Source organism: Scyliorhinus torazame, chromosome 13 (genome assembly GCF_047496885.1).
Source record: "Scyliorhinus torazame isolate Kashiwa2021f chromosome 13, sScyTor2.1, whole genome shotgun sequence".
NCBI classification, from domain to species: Eukaryota; Metazoa; Chordata; class Chondrichthyes; order Carcharhiniformes; family Scyliorhinidae; genus Scyliorhinus; species Scyliorhinus torazame.
Genome location: NC_092719.1, coordinates 2,626,175 through 2,649,107, shown reverse-complemented (window position 1 = coordinate 2,649,107; position 22,933 = coordinate 2,626,175). Strand labels below are relative to the sequence as shown.

Sequence of the window (22,933 nt, the reverse complement as noted above, 5' to 3'; positions counted from 1 at the left end):
TTATATACAGGGTTAATGAGGGTTATATACAGGGTTAATGAGGGTTATATACAGGGTTAATGAGAGTTATATATACGGTTAATGAGGGTTATATACTGGGTTGATGAGGGTTATATACAGGGTTAATGAGAGTTATATACAGGGTTAATGAGAGTTATATACAGGGTTAATGAGGGTTATATACAGGGTTAATGAGAGTTATATATACGGTTAATGAGGGTTATATACAGGGTTAATGAGGGTTATATACAGGGTTAATGAGAGTTATATATACGGTTAATGAGGGTTATATACAGGGTTAATGAGGGTTATATACAGGGTTAATGAGGGTTATATACAGGGTTAATGAGGGTTATATACAGGGTTAATGAGCGTTATATATACGGTTAATGAGGGTTATATATAGGGTTGATGAGGGTTATATACAGGGTTAATGAGAGTTATATATACGGTTAATGAGGGTTATATACAGGGTTACTGAGAGTCCGTATGTCACTCTCAATAATGAGATCCACCATTCAATCAGGGCTAATATGTTTTTCATCCCCATTCTCCTGCCCATAACCCCTGATCCCCTTATTAATCAAGATCACCAGATTTGAGCTGGAGATGCTGTTACCTACAGGACTACAGTCCAAGTGGTAAAAGGTGGAATGAGACAGATAGTTATTTCTTAGAACATAAAAACATAAGAACAGGCTCGAGATGCTAAATTGACGAGTCCTGTTCCTAGTTCTTATGATCATGGCTGAGCTCATCCTGGCCTCAACTCTACCATCCAGCCCGTTCTCTGTAACCTTTCAACCCATTACTCATTAAAAATCAGTCCAACTCCTCCTTAAATTTACTCACTGTCCCAGCATCCACTTCACTCTTGGGTAGCTTTGGGAGTAGTTTCTCCTTATCTTTGTTTTAAATTTGCTGCCTCTTATCCTGAGACGATGACCTCTCGTTCTAGAATGCCCCACAAGAGGAAGTATCTGCTCCATGTCTACTTTATCCATACCTTTGATCATCGTGTATACCTCAATTAGATCTCTCCTCATTCTTCTAAACTCAAGAGAATAGAAGCCTAAACGCTCAATCTCTCTTCATACGACAAACGCTTCTGAAATCAATCTAGGGAACCTCCTCTGAACTGCCTCCAATGTCACTACATCTTTCCTCAAATAAGGGGACCAAAACTGTCCACAATACTCCAGGTGCAGTCTCACCAATGCCTTGTATCGTTGCAACAACACTTCCTTACCTTTATACTCAATTCCCTTAGCTATAAATGCCCAAATTCCATTTGCTTTCCTTATTATCTGCTGCACCTGCATGCTAGTTTTCCGTGACTCATGCAGAAGGACCCCCAGACCCCTCGGCAATGCAGCTCCCCGAAATCTCTCTCCATTTAGACAATAATTTGCCTTTCCATTTTTCTGACCAAAATGGATAACCTCACACTTATCCACGTTGAACTTCATCTGCCACACTTTGGCCCACTCTTCTAGCCTATATCCATTGTAAGGTTCTTATTTCCTCATTGAAACTTACTGTCCCACCTATTTTAGTGTCATCTGGAAATTTGGCTATTCAAACTTCTATCCCTGTATCCAAGCCGTCGATATAGATTGTAAATCATTGGGGCCATCCAGAAAAATACGCTTTCATCCCGACTCTCTACCAAGCTATCAGTCCTTGGATTCTAGATCACTGGTATTCCTTTCTCAGGCTCCTGTTCTGCCACCCCCCTGCCCCCCCCCAACCCCCTCAAGACACTGCGCCGGGGACATATAAGTTCTGCCCCGAATGCTCGACCACACATATGGCTGTTGGGTGGAAACTATAACTTCATTTAAAACACAATGCGATAAATATTTTGAAAGGAGTAATACATCTTGAAAGGTTATTCGGAAACTAAAGAAATGGAATGAAACAGGTCTAGTTTAATGCTGGCACAGTCTCTGGTAACTTGGCCAAGTGCCCGCTTTGTCTGCTGGAATTTCTCTGCTTCTTTCCAATGACGAATATTGCTCTATTCTGAAACTCCGTGGTGTGTGCTGCTTATATTCCAGGAAGGGTGAGTGTGAGCCGCTTTGTGAGGGTTTGCTGTTAGACAAGGTTCCTGTGTGAACATTTGGGACCAGGTGGGATCTTGTTGCTCTCCACAATCAAACAGCTTCATTTCTCGGGTTCGCACAGGGAGAGATGTTGCTTAATGAGCATGGACAGTGCCTGTGGTACCAGAGCCCAGAATGAGTTAGTGCCTTCGGGACAGGCGGGAAGAATAGTGGGTGAAACAACAAAGTGAAATGGAAAATGTCACTAGTTCAGCTGGTGTGGAAATGCAAAAAACATTTTGGTGTAATTGGAAAGGCAATTGCATTGGAGTATTTCTAAATAGACAAACTGAAGAGGCAGGAGTATACGTGGGTATGTAAATGTAACATACCCTTCATGTAATTCATTTTGGGCTTGAGGCTGTCAAAATATGTTTATTTTGTTCAAATTATCGCAAAACATTGTGAGGCCAGAAGACTTATTTCATCAGTTGATGAGTTTATTTTCACTGCCACGCATCACTGTGATTGGTTTGGAGAATTCCTGACTTGTTCCTGTAATGTTGTATGTCACAGGGTTAATCTCCAAGATTCTGTATTCGAGAGGGTTTTGTGCACTGCCTTGATCCTCTTGGTATCCAGCACAAGGCAATGAAAGTTTCAGTTACTCTCAGCCATCTGTTAGGGTTTAGGGTAAATTCCACATCTCAGCATTGATTGGCACAAAGGTGGGTCATTTCCTCACCACTGCCAGCATGGTGCTCGGCAGAGAAATGGAAACATATCACACTGGAAGCAATAGATGTGTTATGTTTTGAGGATGATGTTTTATCGAGCAAAACAGTGGGATGTTTGCTCTCGGTCTGACCCATGGAGCTGCCCAGGGAGTGTTTGATGTTAACACAAAAAGTATAAAGTGAAACATTTGCATTGATCGTCCAGCCTATCTGCCATTGGATGAGTTTAATGTGAATGTTTTTAACACTGAATTTGATTTTTATTTTTAGGTGTGAAAATATTTATTACTGCTTTCAACACAGTCAATTTGCTGTTCAGAATAGAATTATAAATACATAGTTCATGCAAACCTCTTTGTTGTCACAATCAGTTTCTTCCTCAATTGGAGAAAAATAAAGACATGGGGCGAAATTCTCCCCCAACGGCGGGATGTCCGCCGACTGGCGCCAAAGCCGGCGCCAATCAGACGGGCATCGCGCCGGCCCAAAGGTGCGGAAGGCTCCGCATCTTTGGCGGCCTAGCCCCAACATTGAGGGGCTAGGCCGACGCCGGAGGGATTTCCGCCCCGCCAGCTGGCGGAAATGGCGTTTGTTTCCCCGCCAGCTGGCGCGGAAATGCGGCGCATGCGCGGGAGCGTCAGCGGCCGCTGTCAGTTTCCCAGCGCATGCGCGGGAGCGTCAGCGGCCGCTGTCAGTTTCCCGCGCATGCGCAGTGGGGAGAGTCTCTTCTGCCTCCGCCATGGTGGAGGCTGTAGCGGAGGCGGAAGGGAAAGAGTGCCCCCACGGCACAGGCCCGCCCGCGGATCGGTGGGCCCCGATCGCGGGCCAGGCCACCGTGGGGGCACCCCCCGGAGTCAGATCGCCCCGCGCCCCCCCCCAGGACCCCGGAGCCCGCCCACGCCGCCTGGTCCCGCCGGTAAATACCAGGTTTGATTTACGTCGGCGGGACAGGCAATTGAGCGGGGGGTCCCGCCAACCGGCGCGGCCCGATTCCCGCCCCCGCCCAATCTCCAGTACCGGAGACTTCGGCGGGGGCGGGGGCGGGATTCACGGCGGCCAACAGCCATTCGCCGACCCGGCGGGGGGTCGGAGAATGACACCCATGAATTCAGCATTTCCACAACCTCCTGGGGCGTCATTCTATCGATCGGGGCCCACCGATACGCGGGCGGGCCTGTGCCGTGGGGGCACTCTTTCCCTTCCGCCTCCGCCACGGCCTCCACCATGGCGGAGGCGGAAGAGACTCTCCCCACTGCGCATGCGCGGGAAACTGTCGGCAGCTGCTGACGCTCCCGCGCATGCGCCGCATTTCTGCGCCAGCTGGCGGGGCAACAAACGCCATTTCCACCAGCTCGCGGGGCGGAAATCCCTCCGGCGCCGGCCTAGCCCCTCAATGTTGGGGCTCAGCCCCCAAAGATGCGGAGCATTCCGCACCTTTGGGCCGGCGCGATGCCCGTCTGATTGGTGCCGCTATTGGCGCCAGTCGGCGGACATCGCGCCGTTGGGGGAGAATTTCGCCCCAGATGTCCCAAAATGCTTTACAGACAATGAAATTATCTTTTGAAGTCAAGCCACTGTTGTAATAAGGAAATGTGTCTGCCAATTTGTTCACAGCAAGCTCCCATTAACAGCAATGAGATAATGACCAGATAATCTATTTTGATAATGTTGATTGAGGGAGAAATATTGATCTGGATATTATGGATTTTCCCCTGACTGTCTCTGAAATAATCATTTGCATTTGCCTGAGAGAACTGATCAAGTTCTCTGTGTAGTATCTCATCTGAAAGTAGCACCTTCGGCAGTGCAGCAGCGCCTCAGTACTGCACTGGAGTGTCATCTTAGATTGCTACACTCAAGCCAAGTGTTCTTTCATGTGATGTTGGCGAAGCTGGCTAGGCCAGCATTTCGTGCCCATCCCCAATTATCTTTGAGGAAGTGGTGCTGAGCTGCATTCCCGAGCTGCTGCAGTCACAGAATCGCAGAAAAATACAGTGTAGAAGAGACCCTTCGGCCCATCGAGTCTGCACTGGCACTTGATAAACACCTGACCTACTTACCTAATCCCATTTCCAGCACTTGGCCCATAGCCTTGAATGTCATTACGTGTCATGTTCACCCTGTGGTTTGCGGCATGGTGGCGTAACAGTTAGCACTGCTGCCTCACGGCGCTGAGGACCCAAGTTTGAATCCCGGCCCTGGGTCACTGTCCGTGTGCAGTTTGCACATTCTCCCCATGTCTGCGTGGGTCTCAACCACACAACCCAAAGATGTGCTGGTTAGATGGATTGGCCACACTAAAGTATCCCTTAATTGGAATTTTACTTTTTTAAATGTTTTAAAAACATGCACCCTGTGGTGTCGGTACATCCACAGTTCTGTTAGGGAGGGAGTTCCCGGATTTTGACCTAGCAATAGCAAAGAAACAATGATTTATTTCCAAGTCAGGATGATGTGCAGATTGGAGGGGAACTTGCAGGTGGTGGTGTTCCCATATATCTGCACCCTTGTCCTTCCAGCTGGTAGGGGCCGCGGGTTTGGAAGGTGCTCTCTAAAGAGCCTTGGTAAGTTGTTGCTGAGCTGTTGTCGTGCGTCTTGGAGATAGTACACACGGCTGTAACTGAACCACTCACTCAGCAACAGTGCTGTAAAACCTTTCCAAGATCGGTCTCAATCTCCCGTACCAAAATGGCCCTGGAAATATTCTTCTTGTAGAATTGAATCTGGTGGTGCTCAGGGTGCCCACTTGAAACAGGTAACAGGCTGATGTGGTTATGCAAATGAGGGTTCTACACTGGTTGCAGGACCACAATGTGAAACTAGATAACAACTTGGAAATTGTACACTCCCATTGGGACTGCACAAACTCTTTTTCGATGCCCGTTTAGTGCTTGAATGTTACCAGATGATGCTCGTTGCCATATTTGGTCCAGAGCCAGCACTCTGCAAAGTTACATCCCAGTTCAGGCAGAAAGTCGAACTTCTCCCCTGTTATTGTTTAACACAGGAGTGCTTTTAACATTTGTTTGGTATGAATCTTATTTTCATGCCACAGTACCAGGGCAGATCCAGAGATGGCATTTGTATATTTACCGAACAAATAATATGTTTCATTAAAGGTAAAATGTAAGATCAAATCATTGTCAATTTGTACATGTCCTTTTTATTTTCCTCAGTTCAATCTTTAAGGGCTCTGCAGTGTGCGTATACAGTATGGCCGACATTCGTGCTTCTTTTAATGGGCCATATGCTCACAAGGAAGGCCCGGACCATCGTTGGGTGCAGTATGATGGACGAATCCCTTACCCACGACCTGGGACAGTAAGTACACTTTGTGTTTCATTTGCAGTATTAATGACTGAGAGGTCACTGCAACAACTGCTTCATTGATGTGAAGTTTGTCTCGTGCATCACGCGCAGCTGCCATTTCTGTTGAATCCTTCAGCAGCAGGAAAGGAGTTTTAATTTCACCAACTACCTCAATCTGGATTGAATGTATAGGTCGAAACAAATCATTTTCCTTTATCCTCAAAATCTTTCTCATGATATTCACTGACATATTTTAAGAAAAGTAAGATTTGGTCATAGTTATGGATAATCAATGATAGTAATCTATTTTATTGTGAATTATTTTCTTTCTGGGGATTGCTGGCAAGGTCAGAATTTATTGCCTCTCCTTAATTGCCTTAGAGAAGGTGGTGGTGAGCCAGCATGTTAAATACAGTGGGTGGCTTGCTCGGTATTGCAGTGGGCATTATTGAAGCCACAGTTCTATGATTTTGTTTGATATTAATGCAGTTCCACAATCTACCCATCGAGGATTCTACATTGTGGCAAAGACCACCTTCTGGCTCATTGGTGAACTGGTTTAAGTTGATCAGCAACATTGTATTTTTAGGGAGTTTTGTGAGGGCCATAAAGAGTCCAACATGAGTTTGTGAGTCAGACAAAACTTAACTTTATCTCTACTAATATTTACACAGCACCAATACTGGTCTTGTAACTAACTGGCCAGCTCTATTCGTACAACAGAAAAGGTTAACGTTTGCCCCGTCCCCTTATCGAGGAAGCTCAGATTCCCCAACAAATGGGTAACCCCCACTGGAGGTTCCTCTATGGAGGCGTCCTCCCCCTCAATCTCGGGGCAGGAGTGGCAGGTGATTCATGCAACAGTGCCGTACAATCACCGATTACACCGGTTCACAGATACTCACGAATCCTGCCACGTTTGTGGTCTTGTGGAGTCTGTGCATCATGTCTATGTTGCGTGTTTTAGGCTGGACTCCTTTTTAGTTTTTTAAACACATTTTGTGAAAGTTTTGTTTGTGCTTCAGCCCCATGCTTTTGATCTACGGGCACCCAGTATGGAGAGGGGTGGGAAAGGAGGGGGACCTCCTTGTGAACCTGCTCCTGGGCCTGGTGAAACTTGCTATTAACAGGTCCAGACAGCGAGCGACCGAGGGGGGCGTCTGACCGGACTGTCTGCCCCTCTTTCGTGGCTGGGTGTCCCTGGAAAGGGAGGATCCGGTGTTCACCGGCACCATCGAAGCACTGTGCCCAGTGGGCACGCGGGGGCTGGATTGCTTTATCGACCCTCTTAATCACACTTTGATTTGATGTTTTTTAAGCTTCCGTTGATCTTTGTTTCGTTTGGGCAATGTCCCTCGCAGGTGAGGCCCTTTTTGATTTGTCCCTAAATTTGTTTCTTTTGGTATAATTGTTTGACCTCAAAAGAATCCATGAGGCAACCAATTGTCCTGACCCAATAGGATCTGTGCAGATTACAACAGAAAGATATCCCTTTTTCTTAACAAGTGGAATAAAAGATTGTGCAGAGCTGCATTACAAGTCTCCTGAGAGGAAGACAAGGTTATTTGTTCCTGCAATGCAATGTTACAAAGGCATGAGCCCATTTTCCTTTTCCTCTTTGCTATCCTTTACACTTTCTTCCTTTCTGACCATGTCCAGCTTTCAAATTGGAGAGGGATGAATTTAATATGGAGGCATTTACTGTGGGATTCTCCGTCGGTGGGTTCCTCCGCCCCGCTGACAGCGTGTCCATGCTCGCGCGTTTCCTGACGGCCTGGGGTGGCCCCTGGCTGCGGGAAAGGAAAATCCCGCTGCCGGCAGGAGTGCACCGCATCGGAAAACAGGGCCTGCGGGACGGAGAATCACACCCAGAGTCTTTGGGCGAAATTCTCCCCCAATGGCGGGATGTCCGCCGACTGGCGCCAAAGCCGGCGCCAATCAGACAGGCATCGCGCCGGCCCAAAGGTGCGGAAGGCTCCGCATCTTTGGCGGCCTAGCCCCAACATTGAGGGGCTAGGCCGACGCCGGAGGGATTTCCGCCCCGCCAGCTGGCGGAAATGGCGTTTGTTTCCCCGCCAGCTGGCGCGGAAATGCGGCGCATGCGCGGGAGCGTCAGCGGCCGCTGTCAGTTTCCCAGCACATGCGCGGGAGCGTCAGCGGCTGCTGTCAGTTTCCCGCGCATGCGCAGTGGGGAGAGTCTCTTCCGCCTCCGCCATGGTGGAGGCCGTAGCGGAGGCGGAAGGGAAAGAGTGCCCCCACGGCACAGGCCCGCCCGCGGATCGGTGGGCCCCGATCGCGGGCCAGGCCACCGTGGGGGCACCCCCGGGGTCAGATCGCCCCGCGGCCCCCCCCCAGGACCCCGGAGCCCGCCCACGCCGCCTGGTCCCGCCGGTAAATACCAGGTTTGATTTACACCGGCGGGACAGGCAATTCTTGGGCGGGACTTCGGCCCATACGGGCCGAAGAATCCAGCGGGGGGTTCCGCCAACCGGCGCGGCCCGATTCCCGCCCCCGCCCAATCTCCAGGAGCGGAGACTTCGGCGGGGGCGGGATTCACGGCGGCCAACGGCCATTCTCGGACCCGGCGGGGGGTCGGAGAATGACGCCCTTTGTGTCTCTTAAAAATACGTATTCAGTCATACATTTGTACAATACCAATTGCCGGCTGGCTGGGAGTCCATTCTCAAAGAACTGCGTACTTTTGATAATGATTTTAATTTGCTGAATCATAATGAAAATGAAAATCGCTTATTGTCACAAGTAGGCTTCAAATGAAGTTACTGTGAAAAGCCCCTAGTCGCCACATTCCGGCGCCTGTTCGGGGAGGCTGGTACGGGAATTGAACCGTGCTGCTGGCCTGCCTTGGTCTGCTTTAAAAGCCAACGATTTAGCCCAGTGTGCTAAACCAGCCCTGCTCAAGTGGCATTTGGCGTGTTTTACGAGGGCAGTATTACCCTCTCTTGCACAGGACAGGGCGTGATCAGTCTTGAAAAAATGGTGTATTACAGCAAGATTCATTTCAAGGCACTAGGCGGGGGATATCTTTATCGACGTGCCTTAAACCTAGTTCAGATTGGAAATGAAAATCACAGCTGCTGCAGTGAAAATGACTTGTCAAAGTTATTTTCCCCTGTACGGCAGTGTGGATCTGTGAAGAATTTGTGAAATGTTTGATATTAATGCAGCAGCTGCTGCACCAGTGACTAAGACGAGATATTTCTGCTTTCTGTTGTACTAATGGTTTTCTTAAACCACTCTGAAGCGTATGAAAGAAGTGTTCAATTTGAGGTTGATGGTTTTATAATTAGAAATTAATGAATATTGGTGTTTAACAGGGTAGAAATGAGCATCTTGGGAGCTTGCACACCTGGAGCCAGCTGTGGTTAATAACACAATCCAACTTTCAAACTTCAAAGGTGTTTCCTTCTGGCTTTCTGACAAATATTTTATTTCTTAAAAAAGCTTATTTAGCATTTGATGTATTTAATCACACAGCTCTTTAGGTTGAGTCCCCAAGATACATTTTAGAAAGTGGATCGAATAAAAGCTAGTGAATTGTTTGCTTGGGTTCCTTGTGAATTTTGTGAGAACAAGTTTAAAATTCATTATCGATGCACTATTATTTACGTTATTGCAATGTAAAAGTGTTTCTCGAGGCGAGCGATATTGGGGTCTATTTTAAGGGCCTCTGCTTGATGTAACTGAGGTGGCAGCAGCGTGAAATTGTTGGTGCCAAATGTCTTTATGTGTCTTGTCTAAGTGACCATTTATAAGTCTGGTCAGTAAGTTTCAGCAGGTAATGCGATAGTGTCAGCCCTGAGGCCATGCCTCACTCATATTGCACTCAATTGTGTGCTTCTGATAGGTCTTAGCACACAGTGATTAGGAGAGAGAATTAAACTTATTAATTTCCCTTCCTCAGTTAGGGTACTGAGGACAATGCTGTGCTCCTACAGAACGCCCTTAACTGAGATCAACTATTCCACATCAGCTGAGATTTGGGACCACCTCAATTTCCTCACTGCACATCAACTAGAAAGATTGGGCAGAATTCTCCCAAGGCCGCCGTTGGCAGGCAAGGTGGGAGAATATGGTGGGAAGACCAGGGGCGAGATTCTCCGACCCCCCGCCGGGTCAGAGAATCGCCGGGGGCTGGCGTGAATCCCACCCCGGCCGGTTGCCGAATTCTCTGGCACCGGAGATTCGGCGGGGGCGGGAATCGCGCCGCGCCGGTTGGCGGGCCACTCCCGCGATTCTCCGGCCCGGATGGGCCGAAGTCCCGCTGCTAGGATGCCTGTCCCGCCAGCGTGGATTAAACCACCTCTCTTACCGGCGGGACAAGGCGGCGCGGGCGGGCTCCGAGGTCCTGGGGGGAGCGCGTGGCGATCAGGCCCCGGGGGGTGCCCCCACGGTGGCTTGGTCCGCGAACGGGGCCCACCGATCCGCGGGCGGGCCTGTGCCGTGGGGGCACTCTTTTCCTTCCGCCTTCGCCACGGTCTCCACCATGGCGGAGGCGGAAGAGACTCCCTCCACAGCGTAGGCGCAGGGATGCCGTGAGCGGCCGCTAACACTCCTGCGCATGTGCCGCCCGGAGATGTCATTTCCGCGCCAGCTGGCGGGGAACCAAAGGCCTTTTCCGCCAGCTGGCGGGGCGGAAATTAGTCCGGTGCAGGCCTAGCCCCTCAAGGTTGGGGATCGGCCCCCCAAGATGCGGAGGATTCTGCACCTTTGGGGCGGCGCGATGCCTGACTGATTTGCGCCGTTTTTGGCGCCGATCGGCGGACATCACGCCGATACCGGAGAATTTCGCCCCAGAAATCTGGGGCGGGATTCTCCGACCCCCCCCGCCAGGTAGGAGAATCGCCGGGGGGGCGGCGTGAATCCCGCCACCGCCCCGCCGGCCGCCCAATTTTCCGGCACCAAAAATTTGCCGGGGGCGGAAATCATGCCATGCCGGTCGGCGGGCCCCCCGCCCCCCCGGTGATTCTCCGGCCCACGATGGGCCGAAGTCCCGCTGCTGTCATACCAGTCCCGCCGACGTGAATCAAAGCACCTACCTTATCGGCAGGACTGGCATCACGGGCGGGCTCTGGGATTCTAGGGGTTGTGCGGGGCGATCTGGCCCCGGGGGGTGCCCCCATGGTGGCCTGGCCCACGATCGGGGCCCACCGATCCGCGGGCGGCCCTGTGCCGAGGGGGCACTCTTTTCCTTCCGCCTCGGCCATAGCCTCCGCGATGGCTGATTCGGAAGTGACCCCCGCCGCGCATGCACGGGGATGATGTCAGCAGCCGCTGATGCTCCCGCGCATGCGCGGACTTCCCCCAACCGGCAAAGTCCTTTCGGCCTCGACTGGCGTGGCGCCAAAGGCCTTTCCCACCAGCTGGCGGCGCGCCAACCACTCCAGCGCGGGCCTAGCCCCTCAAGGTGAGGGCTTGACTCCTAAAGGTGCGGAGAAATCTACACCTTTGGGTCGGCCTGATGCCGGAGTGGTTCCCGCCACTCCATCCCGCCGGGACCCCCCGCCCCGCCGCGCAGGGAGCGATCCCGCCCCAGGGACTGGATTCTTCGAAAACCAGCGGGGCGGGCAACTCCGGCGGGAAGGAGTGGCGTGAACCACTCTGGCGTCGGGCCGCCAGTGCAGAATCCTCCGCACCTTCAGGGGCTAGTCCAGCGCCGGAGTGGTTTGCGCTGCACCGGCCGGCGCGGAAGGGCCTCCGCTGGCAGGCGCGAGTTGGCGCATGCGCGTGTGCTGGCATTATCCCAGCGCATGTGCAGGGGGGTACTCTATTCCTCCGCGCCGGCTGGTGTACCCATCCGCGATGTCCGGCGAGGAGGAATAGAGTACCCCCAGGGCACAGGCCCGCCCCCGGATCAGTGGGCTCCGATCGCGGGCCAGGCCAGCATGGGGGCACCCCCAGGGCCACATCCCCCCGCGCCCTCCCGAGGACCCGAGAGGCCGCCCGCGGAGACAGGTCCTGCCCGTAAGTACCTGTCGTTACGCCGGTGGGACCGGCCGAAAAAGGGTGGCTACTCGGCCCATCGCGGGCTGGAGAATCGCCGGCGGGGCCGCTGCCAGTGGCTGCCGACAGGCGCGGCGCGATTCCCGCCCCCGCCAAATCCCCGCCGCCGGAGAATTCACGCCGCCCCCCAGCGATTCTCCCACCCCAGAAATCCGTGGCGGGATTCTCCAATGATGGGGCTTTGTCCCCATGCCCGCGCTAAAATGCACACAAATCACTCTGGACTTACCTGAAGAAGGTAAGTCAGGATAGTACTCGCATCTCTGGCTGCCGATACAGGTCCCTGCACTTCCAGTCGGGGGTCCGCGCATGCGCGTGGCGGCTGGCCACTGATCGGTAGCTATGGAGGGCATTAGCTATGAGGAGCGGTTGAATAAACTTGGTTTGTTCTCACTGGAATGAAGGAGGTTGAGGGGCGACCTGATGGAGGTCTACAAAAGTTTGAGGGGCATAGACAGAGTTGATAGTCAGAGACATTTTCCCAGGGTAGAGGGGTCAATTACTAGGGGGCATAGGTTTAAGATGCGAGGGGCAAGGTTTAGAGGAGATGTACGAGGCAAGTTTTTTACACAGAGGGTAGTGGGTGCCTGGAACTCGCTGCCAGAGGAGGTGGTGGAAGCAGGGACGATAGTGACGTTTAAGGGGCATCTTGACAAATACATGAATAGGATAGGAATAGAGGGATACGGACCCCGGAAGTGTAGAAGATTGTAGTTTAGACGGGCAGCATGGTCGGCGCAGGCTTGGAGGGCCGAAGGGCCTGTTCCTGTGCTGTACCTTTCTTTGTTCTTTGGACCCAATCTCGGGTTTGATGCCCATTCTCCGCCCCCGCGCCGATCGCGATTTCAGCACGGAGGCTCGGAGAATCCCGCCCAAGTTTTTTGCCATCATGAATTTACAGCGGGATGTTCACTGATGCCTGCCATTGCAAGTCGGAAAATCTGCCAGAAGACGGCGTGAACCTAATTTGCATCCTGTTAATGGGATGCAGATGAAGGGCCGATTCCGCCAAGCCTGAATCTCTGTGATTCTGGAAGAAAATCACGACGGTGTGATTCATGTTCCTACAACGTGGCCGGCGGATACCAGGACTCGTCTACAAAATACCTGGGAGCACCACTGCAGTGGGTGGGGGAGAGCATCTTTAGATGGACCTTCCAGATTAGGTGTCCTGGAGAGGGACCACCCTCCAGCCTCGGAATGTTCCAGGAGATTATCTTTCTCAAGAGGGAAATCTTCCGTCCTCAGAGTGCTCCCAGGTATCCAGCTTCATTTCCAGGCAGTGCATCTTCGTTCTGCCTTCACTAGTAGGTCAGTGATGCTGGACGCCTTTTCAATATGATACCGGACTACAAGCCGTCAGGTCGGCCCCACCATTGAATACGCCTTGAATCACCGGGTGCATCATTATTGTGGCCGGGCTCGAAACATTTGAATTGTTTTCCCATTGGCACTGCAGTGGGAAACACTCCGGGCGGGATTCTCCGACCCCCCTGCCGAATTCTCTGGCGCCGGTTTTTTGCCGGAGCTCGCGCCGCGCCGGTCGGGAGCCATTGGCAGTGGCTCCCCCGGCAATTCACTGCTCCCCGATGGGGAGCTGGCTCTGAGGGCGGCCTGCGGAGTCCTCAAGGGGGGCGCGTGGGGATCCGGCCCCGGGGTGGGGGGGGCTTGGCCCCCGATCGGGACCCACCGATCTACGGGCTGTCTGTGCCGTGGGGGCACTCTTTCCCTCCGCGCCGGCCTGTGTAAAGCTCCGCCATGGCCGGCGCGGAGAAGAAACCCCCTGCGCATGGGCAGGAATCACACCAGCGGTTCTGGGAACATGCTGGCACTCCTGCACATGCGCCAACTCACACCGGCCGACGGAGACGCTTCGGCGCCAGTTGGCGCGGCGCCAATCCAGCGCCGGCCTAGTCCCCGAAAGTGCGGAGGATTCCGCACCTTCCGGGCGACCCGCGCAGGAGTGGTCCACTCCACTCTCTGGCACCGGTACCGCCCGCCCGCCAGATACCAGAGAATCCCGGCCTCCAAGTTGGTGCCCCTGCCACAGCGCTTCGTCTCAAATTGGGGAGTTCTGTCCAGGGTTGCTTTTGGTGTTTTCTTGGCAGTTCTTTTCATAGAATGTTTACAGCACAGGAGACGTCCAACCGTGTCCGCGCTAACTCTCTTCAAGAGCATGTCAGCTAGTCCCACTTCTCCCTATATCTTTGCAAATTCCTCCTCTTCAGGGGCGTCATTCTCCGACCCCCCGCCGGGTCGGAGAATGGCCGTTGGCCGCCGTGAATCCCGCCCCCGCCGAAGTCTCCGCTCCCGGAGATTGGGCGGGTGCGGGAATCGGGCCGCGCCGGTTGGCGGGACCCCCCGCTGGATTCTCCGGCCCGGATGGGCCGAAGTCCCGCCCAGGAATTGCCTGTCCCGCCGACGTAAATCAAAGCTGGTATTTACCGGCGGGATCAGGCAGCGTGGGCGGGCTCCGGGGTCCTGGGGCGCCCACCGATCCGCGGGTGGGCCTGTGCCGTTTGGGCACTCTTTCCCTTCCGCCTCCGCTACGGCCTCCACCATGGCAGAGGCGGAAGAGACTCTCCCCACTGCGCATGCACGGGAAACTGACAGCGGCCGCTGACGCTCCCGCGCATGCGCCGCATTTCCGCGCCAGCTGGCGGGGAAACAAACGCCATTTCCGCCAGCTGGCGGGGCGGAAATCCCTCCGGCGTCGGCCTAGCCCCTCAATGTTGGGGCTAGGCCGCCAAAGATGCGGAGCATTCCGCACCTTTGGGCCGGCGCGATGCCCGTCTGATTGGCGCCGGCTTTGGCGCCAGTCGGCGGACATCCCGCCGTTGGGGGAGAAATTCGCCCCAGGTGTTTAGCCTATTCCGTTTTGAAAGCTACAACTGAATCTGTCTCCACCTCAGTCTCAGGCAGTGTACTGCAGTTCCTAACCACTTAACCACTTTTCCTCATGGAGAAGGTCTTTTACCAATCAACCTGAATAAGTGTACTCTGATTTTCAATTGTTTTGCCAATTTGAACAGTTTCTACCTCTCTGGACTGTTAAAGATTTAATCTCCTTTCAACCTTCACTTCTCTCAGTAGAATAACAGCAGCATCGTCAGTCGTCCTTGTAAATGAAGCCCGTCATCCCTGAACCATCCTGTTAAACCTTCCTGCACCATCTCCAGAATCTTCACATCCTTCATAAAATATAAAAATATAGCGCCGAGATTTGTCACAATACTCCAGTTGAAGCTAAACAAGTGTTCGATAAAAGTTCTTTATAACTTTCTTGCTTTTGTATTCTGTGGCTAAATCAGTAATATGCAGGATAACATAAACGTTTAAAACGCTATCACACGCTACCTTGTCACCGTCAACAATTTGCGCTAGTGTGCCCCAGGTCTCTCTATTCCTACACCACCTTTCGGAATGTTTTTTATTTGTTCTTGGGACATGTGTCTCTCTGGGAAAGTCAGCATTTTTTGTCCATCCTTAGTTGCTTTGAGGAGTTGCTGGTGAGCCTTGTTCCTGAACCACTGAAGTCCATCTGGTGCAGGTAGACCCACAGTAATGGTGGGGAGGGAACAATAGGATTTCGATCCTGTGATGGAGAAGAAACAATGATCAAATTCCAGGCCACTGTGTCCTGGAGGGGAGCTGGCGGGTGGGGGGTCTTCCATTGTGTCTGATGCTTTTAGGTGGTAGAGGTCGTGGGTTGAGGGAAGGTGATGTCAAAGCGGGCTTGGTAAGTTGCAGCAGTGAACCTTCTGGATGCCACTGTGCGTTGAGGGTGGAGCAAGTGAATGGTAAGCTGCTGGTCAAGTGCTTCGGTTTGTGCAGGATGGTGCCGAGCTTCTTGAGTGTTGTTGGGTCTGCAGGAAAATGGAGTATTCCATCGCATTGCTAACTTGTGCCTCGTAAAAGAGTCATTGAATCTGCATTGCAGAAGGAGGCCATTCGCCCCATCGAGTCTGTCTGTCCCCTGGAAAGAGCAGCCTACCCAAGCCCACACCTCCACCCTATCCCCGTAACCCCAAACCTCCACCTTCCCCGTAACCCCACACCGCCACCTTCCCCGTAACCCCAAACCTCCACCTTCCCCGTAACCCCACACCTCCACCTTCCCCGTAACCCCACACCGCCACCTTCCCTGTAACCCCACACCTCCACCTTCCCCGTAACCCCACACCTCCACCTTCCCCGTAACCCCAAACCTCCACCTTCCCCGTAACCCCACACCTCCACCTTCCCCGTAACCCCACACCACCACCTTCCCCGTAACCCCACACCACCAACTTCCCCGTAACCCCACACCACCTTCCCCGTAACCCCACACCCCCACCTTCCCCATACCCCACACAACCTTCCCCGTAACCCCACACCTCCACCTTCCCCGTAACCCCACACCTCCACCTTCCCCGTAACCCCACACCTCCACCTTCCCCGTAACCCCACACCTCCACCTTCCCCGTAACCCCACACCACCTTCCCCGTAACCCCACACCTCCACCTTCCCCGTACCCCCACACCTCCACCTTCCCCGTAACCCCAAACCTCCACCTTCCCCGTAACCCCACACCTCCACCTTCCCCGTAACCCCACACCTCCACCTTCCCCGTAACCCCACACCTCCACCTTCCCCGTAACCCCACACCACCACCTTCCCCGTAACCCCAAACCTCCACCTTCTCCGTAACCGAACACCTCCACCTTCCCCGTAACCCCACACCACCTTCCCCGTACCCCCACACCTCCACCTTCCCCGTAACCCCACACCACCTTCCCCGTAACCCCACACCTCCACCTTCCCCGTAACCCCACACCTCCACCTTCCCCGTAACCCCACACCTCCACCTTCCCCGTAACCCCACACCACCTTCCCCGTAACCCCACACCTCCACCTTCCCCGTAACCCCACACCTCCACCTTCCCCGTACCCCCACACCTCCACCTTCTCCGTAACCCCACACCTCCACCTTCCCCGTAACCCCACACCTCCACCTTCCCCGTAACCCCAAACCTCGACCTTCTCCGTAACCCCACACCTCCACCTTCCCCGTAACCCCACACCACCTTCCCCGTAACCCCACACCTCCACCTTCCCCGTAACCCCACACCTCCACCTTCCCCATACCCCCACACCTCCACCTTCTCCGTAACCTCACACCTCCACCTTCTCCGTAACCCCACACCTCCACCTTCCCCGTAACCCCACACCACCACCTTCCCCGTAACCCCACACCACCTTCGCCGTAACCCCACACCGCCACCTTCCCCGTAACCCCACACCACCTTCGCCGTAACCCCACACCACCTTCTCCGTAACCCCACACCTCCACCTTCCCCGTAAACCCCACACCTCCACCTTCCCCGTAACCCCACACCTCCACCTTCCCCGTAACCCCACACCACCTTCGCCGTAACCCCACACCTCCACCTTCCCCGTAACCCCACACCTCCACCTTCCCCGTAACCCCACACCTCCACCTTCCCCGTAACCCCACACCACCACCTTCCCCGTAACCCCACACCACCACCTTCCCCGTAACCCCACACCACCTTCCCCGTAACCCCACACCCCCACCTTCCCCATACCCCACACCACCTTCCCCGTAACCCCACACCTCCACCTTCCCCGTAACCCCACACCTCCACCTTCCCCGTAACCCCACACCTCCACCTTCCCCGTAACCCCACACCACCTTCCCCGTAACCCCACACCTCCACCTTCCCCGTACCCCCACACCTCCACCTTCCCCGTAATCCCAAACCTCCACCTTCCCCGTAACCCCACACCTCCACCTTCCCCGTAGCCCCACACCTCCACCTTCCCCGTAACCCCACACCTCCACCTTCCCCGTAACCCCACACCACCACCTTCCCCGTAACCCCAAACCTCCACCTTCTCCGTAACCCCACACCTCCACCTTCCCCGTAACCCCACACCACCTTCCCCGTACCCCCACACCTCCACCTTCCCCGTAACCCCACACCACCTTCCCCGTAACCCCACACCTCCACCTTCCCCGTAACCCCACACCTCCACCTTCCCCGTAACCCCACACCTCCACCTTCTTCGTAACCCCGCACCTCCACCTTCCCCGTAACCCCACACCTCCACCTTCCCCGTAACCCCAAACCTCCACCTTCTCCGTAACCCCACACCTCCACATTCCCCGTAACCCCACACCACCTTCCCCGTAACCCAACACCTCCACCTTCCCCGTAACCCCACACCTCCACCTTCCCCGTACCCCCACACCTCCACCTTCTCCATAACCCCACACCTCCACCTTCTCCGTAACCCCACACCTCCACCTTCCCCGTAACCCCACACCACCACCTTCCCCGTAACCCCACACCACCTTCGCCGTAACCCCACACCGCCACCTTCCCCGTAACCCCACACCACCTTCGCCGTAACCCCACACCACCTTCTCCGTAACCCCACACCTCCACCTTCCCCGTAAACCCCACACCTCCACCTTCCCCGTAACCCCACACCTCCACCTTCCCCGTAACCCCACACAACCTTCGCCGTAACCCCACACCTCCACCTTCCCCGTAACCCCACACCTCCACCTTCCCCGTAACCCCGCACCCCCACCTTCCCCGTAACCCCACACCTCCACCTTCCCCGTAACCCCACACCTCCACCTTCCCCGTAACCCCAAACCTCCACCTTCCCCGTAACCCCACACCTCCACCTTCCCGGTAACCCCACACCTCCACCTTCCCCGTAACCCCAAACCTCCACCTTCCCCATAACCCCACACCACCACCTTCCCCGTAACCCCACACCTCCACCTTCCCCGTAACCCCACACCTCCACCTTCCCCGTAACCCCACACCACCTTCCCCGTAAACCCACACCACCTTCCCCGTAACCCCACACCACCTTCCCCGTAACCCCACACCTCCACCTTCCCCGTAACCCCACACCATCTTCCCCGTAACCCCACACCTCCACCTTCCCCGTAACTCCACACCTCCACCTTCCCCGCAACTCCACACCTCCACCTTCCCCGTAACCCCACACCTCCACCTTCCCCGTAACCCCACACCTCCACCTTCCCCGTAACCCCACACCTCCACCTTCCCCGTAACCCCACACCACCTTCCCCGTAACCCCACACCTCCACCTTCCCCGTAACCCCACACCTCCACCTTCCCCGTAACCCCACACCTCCACCTTCCCCGTAAACCCACACCACCTTCCCCGTAACCCCACACCTCCACCTTCCCCGTAACCCCACACCACCTTCCCCGTAACCCCACACCTCCACCTTCCCCGTAACCCCACACCACCACCTTCCCCGTAACCCCACACCTCCACCTTCCCCGTAACCCCACACCTCCACCTTCCCCGTCACCCCACACCACCTTCCCCGTAACCCCACACCTCCACCTTCCCCGTAACCCCACACCTCCACCTTCCCCGTAACCCCACACCTCCACCTTCCCCGTAACCCCACACCACCTTCCCCGTAACGCCACACCTCCACCTTCCTCGTAACCCCACACCACCTTCGCCGTAACCCCACACCTCCACCTTCCCCGTAACCCCACACCTCCACCTTCCCCGTAACCCCACACCTCCACCTTCCCCGTAACCCCACACCTCCACCTTCCCCGTAACCCCACACCTCCACCTTCCCCGTAACCCCAAACCTCCACCTTCCCCGTAACCCCACACCACCTTCCCCGTAACCCCACACCTCCACCTTCCCCGTAACCCCACACCTCCACCTTCCCCGTAACCCCACACCACCTTCCCCGTAACCCCACACCTCCACCTTCCCCGTAACCCCACACCTCCACCTTCCCCGTAACCCCACACCACCTTCCCCGTAACCCCACACCTCCACCTTCCCCGTAACCCCACACCTCCACCTTCCCCGTAACCCCACACCACCTTACCCGTAACCCCAAACCTCCACCTTCCCCGTAACCCCACACCTCCACCTTCCCCGTAACCCCACACCACCACCTTCCCCGTAACCCCACACCACCAACTTCCCCGTAACCCCACACCACCTTCCCCGTAACCCCACACCCCCACCTTCCCCATACCCCACACAACCTTCCCCGTAACCCCACACCTCCACCTTCCCCGTAACCCCACACCTCCACCTTCCCCGTAACCCCACACCTCCACCTTCCCCGTAACCCCACACCTCCACCTTCCCCGTAACCCCACACCACCTTCCCCGTAACCCCACACCTCCACCTTCCCCGTACCCCCACACCTCCACCTTCCCCGTAACCCCAAACCTCCACCTTCCCCGTAACCCCACACCTCCACCTTCCCCGTAACCCCACACCTCCACCTTCCCCGTAACCCCACACCTCCACCTTCCCCGTAACCCCACACCACCACCTTCCCCGTAACCCCAAACCTCCACCTTCTCCGTAACCCAACACCTCCACCTTCCCCGTAACCCCACACCACCTTCCCCGTACCCCCACACCTCCACCTTCCCCGTAACCCCACACCACCTTCCCCGTAACCCCACACCTCCACCTTCCCCGTAACCCCACACCTCCACCTTCCCCGTAACCCCACACCTCCACCTTCCCCGTAACCCCACACCACCTTCCCCGTAACCCCACACCTCCACCTTCCCCGTAACCCCACACCTCCACCTTCCCCGTACCCCCACACCTCCACCTTCTCCGTAACCCCACACCTCCACCTTCCCCGTAACCCCACACCTCCACCTTCCCCGTAACCCCAAACCTCCACCTTCTCCGTAACCCCACACCTCCACCTTCCCCGTAACCCCACACCACCTTCCCCGTAACCCCACACCTCCACCTTCCCCGTAACCCCACACCTCCACCTTCCCCATACCCCCACACCTCCACCTTCTCCGTAACCTCACACCTCCACCTTCTCCGTAACCCCACACCTCCACCTTCCCCGTAACCCCACACCACCACCTTCCCCGTAACCCCACACCACCTTCGCCGTAACCCCACACCGCCACCTTCCCCGTAACCCCACACCACCTTTGCCGTAACCCCACACCACCTTCTCCGTAACCCCACACCTCCACCTTCCCCGTAAACCCCACACCTCCACCTTCCCCGTAACCCCACACCTCCACCTTCGCCGTAACCCCACACCACCTTCGCCGTAACCCCACACCTCCACCTTCCCCGTAACCCCACACCTCCACCTTCCCCGTAACCCCAGACCTCCACCTTCCCCGTAACCCCACACCACCACCTTCCCCGTAACCCCACACCACCACCTTCCCCGTAACCCCACACCACCTTCCCCGTAACCCCACACCCCCACCTTCCCCATACCCCACACCACCTTCCCCGTAACCCCACACCTCCACCTTCCCCGTAACCCCACACCTCCACCTTCCCCGTAACCCCACACCTCCACCTTCCCCGTAACCCCACACCACCTTCCCCGTAACCCCACACCTCCACCTTCCCCGTACCCCCACACCTCCACCTTCCCCGTAACCCCAAACCTCCACCTTCCCCGTAACCCCACACCTCCACCTTCCCCGTAGCCCCACACCTCCACCTTCCCCGTAACCCCACACCTCCACCTTCCCCGTAACCCCACACCACCACCTTCCCCGTAACCCCAAACCTCCACCTTCTCCGTACCCCCACACCTCCACCTTCCCCGTAACCCCACACCACCTTCCCCGTAACCCCACACCTCCACCTTCCCCGTAACCCCACACCTCCACCTTCCCCGTAACCCCACACCTCCACCTTCCCCGTAACCCCACACCACCTTCCCCGTAACCCCACACCTCCACCTTCCCCGTAACCCCACACCTCCACCTTCCCCGTACCCCCACACCTCCACCTTCTTCGTAACCCCACACCTCCACCTTCCCCGTAACCCCACACCTCCACCTTCCCCGTAACCCCAAACCTCCACCTTCTCCGTAACCCCACACCTCCACCTTCCCCGTAACCCCACACCACCTTCCCCGTAACCCCACACCTCCACCTTCCCCGTAACCCCACACCTCCACCTTCCCCGTACCCCCACACCTCCACCTTCTCCGTAACCCCACACCTCCACCTTCTCCGTAACCCCACACCTCCACCTTCCTCGTAACCCCACACCACCACCTTCCCCGTAACCCCACACCACCTTCGCCGTAACCCCACACCGCCACCTTCCCCGTAACCCCACACCACCTTCGCCGTAACCCCACACCACCTTCTCCGTAACCCCACACCTCCACCTTCCCCGTAAACCCCACACCTCCACCTTCCCCGTAACCCCACACCTCCACCTTCCCCGTAACCCCACACCTCCACCTTCCCGTAACCCCACACCTCCACCTTCCCCGTAACCCCACACAACCTTCGCCGTAACCCCACACCTCCACCTTCCCCGTAACCCCACACCTCCACCTTCCCCGTAACCCCGCACCCCCACCTTCCCCGTAACCCCACACCTCCACCTTCCCCGTAACCCCACACCTCCACCTTCCCCGTAACCCCACACCACCTTCCCCGTAACCCCACACCTCCACCTTCCCCGTAACCCCACACCTCCACCTTCCCCGTAACCCCACACCTCCACCTTCCCCGTAACCCCACACCACCTTCCCGTAACGCCACACCTCCACCTTCCTCGTAACCCCACACCACCTTCGCCGTAACCCACACCTCCACCTTCCCCGTAACCCCACACCTCCACCTTCCCCGTAACCCCACACCTCCACCTTCCCCGTAACCCAACACCTCCACCTTCCCCGTAACCCCACACCTCCACCTTCCCCGTAACCCCAAACCTCCACCTTCCCCGTAACCCCACACCACCTTCCCCGTAACCCC

The 22,933-nt window shown here is 55.7% G+C and overlaps 1 protein-coding gene across 3 annotated transcripts in view; it reads left to right on the top strand.

The window, feature by feature from the left end:
• The window catches only part of LOC140387805 (semaphorin-3D-like), a 482,389-nt gene that overhangs the window by 348,518 nt on the left and 110,938 nt on the right, over positions 1 to 22,933 (top strand). For all 3 annotated transcript variants that reach the window (XM_072470941.1, XM_072470940.1, XM_072470942.1), the window contains one exon: positions 5,959 to 6,103. In XM_072470941.1, coding sequence (XP_072327042.1) covers positions 5,959 to 6,103 — 145 coding nt within the window. The remainder of the gene's footprint in view (positions 1 to 5,958; positions 6,104 to 22,933) is intronic.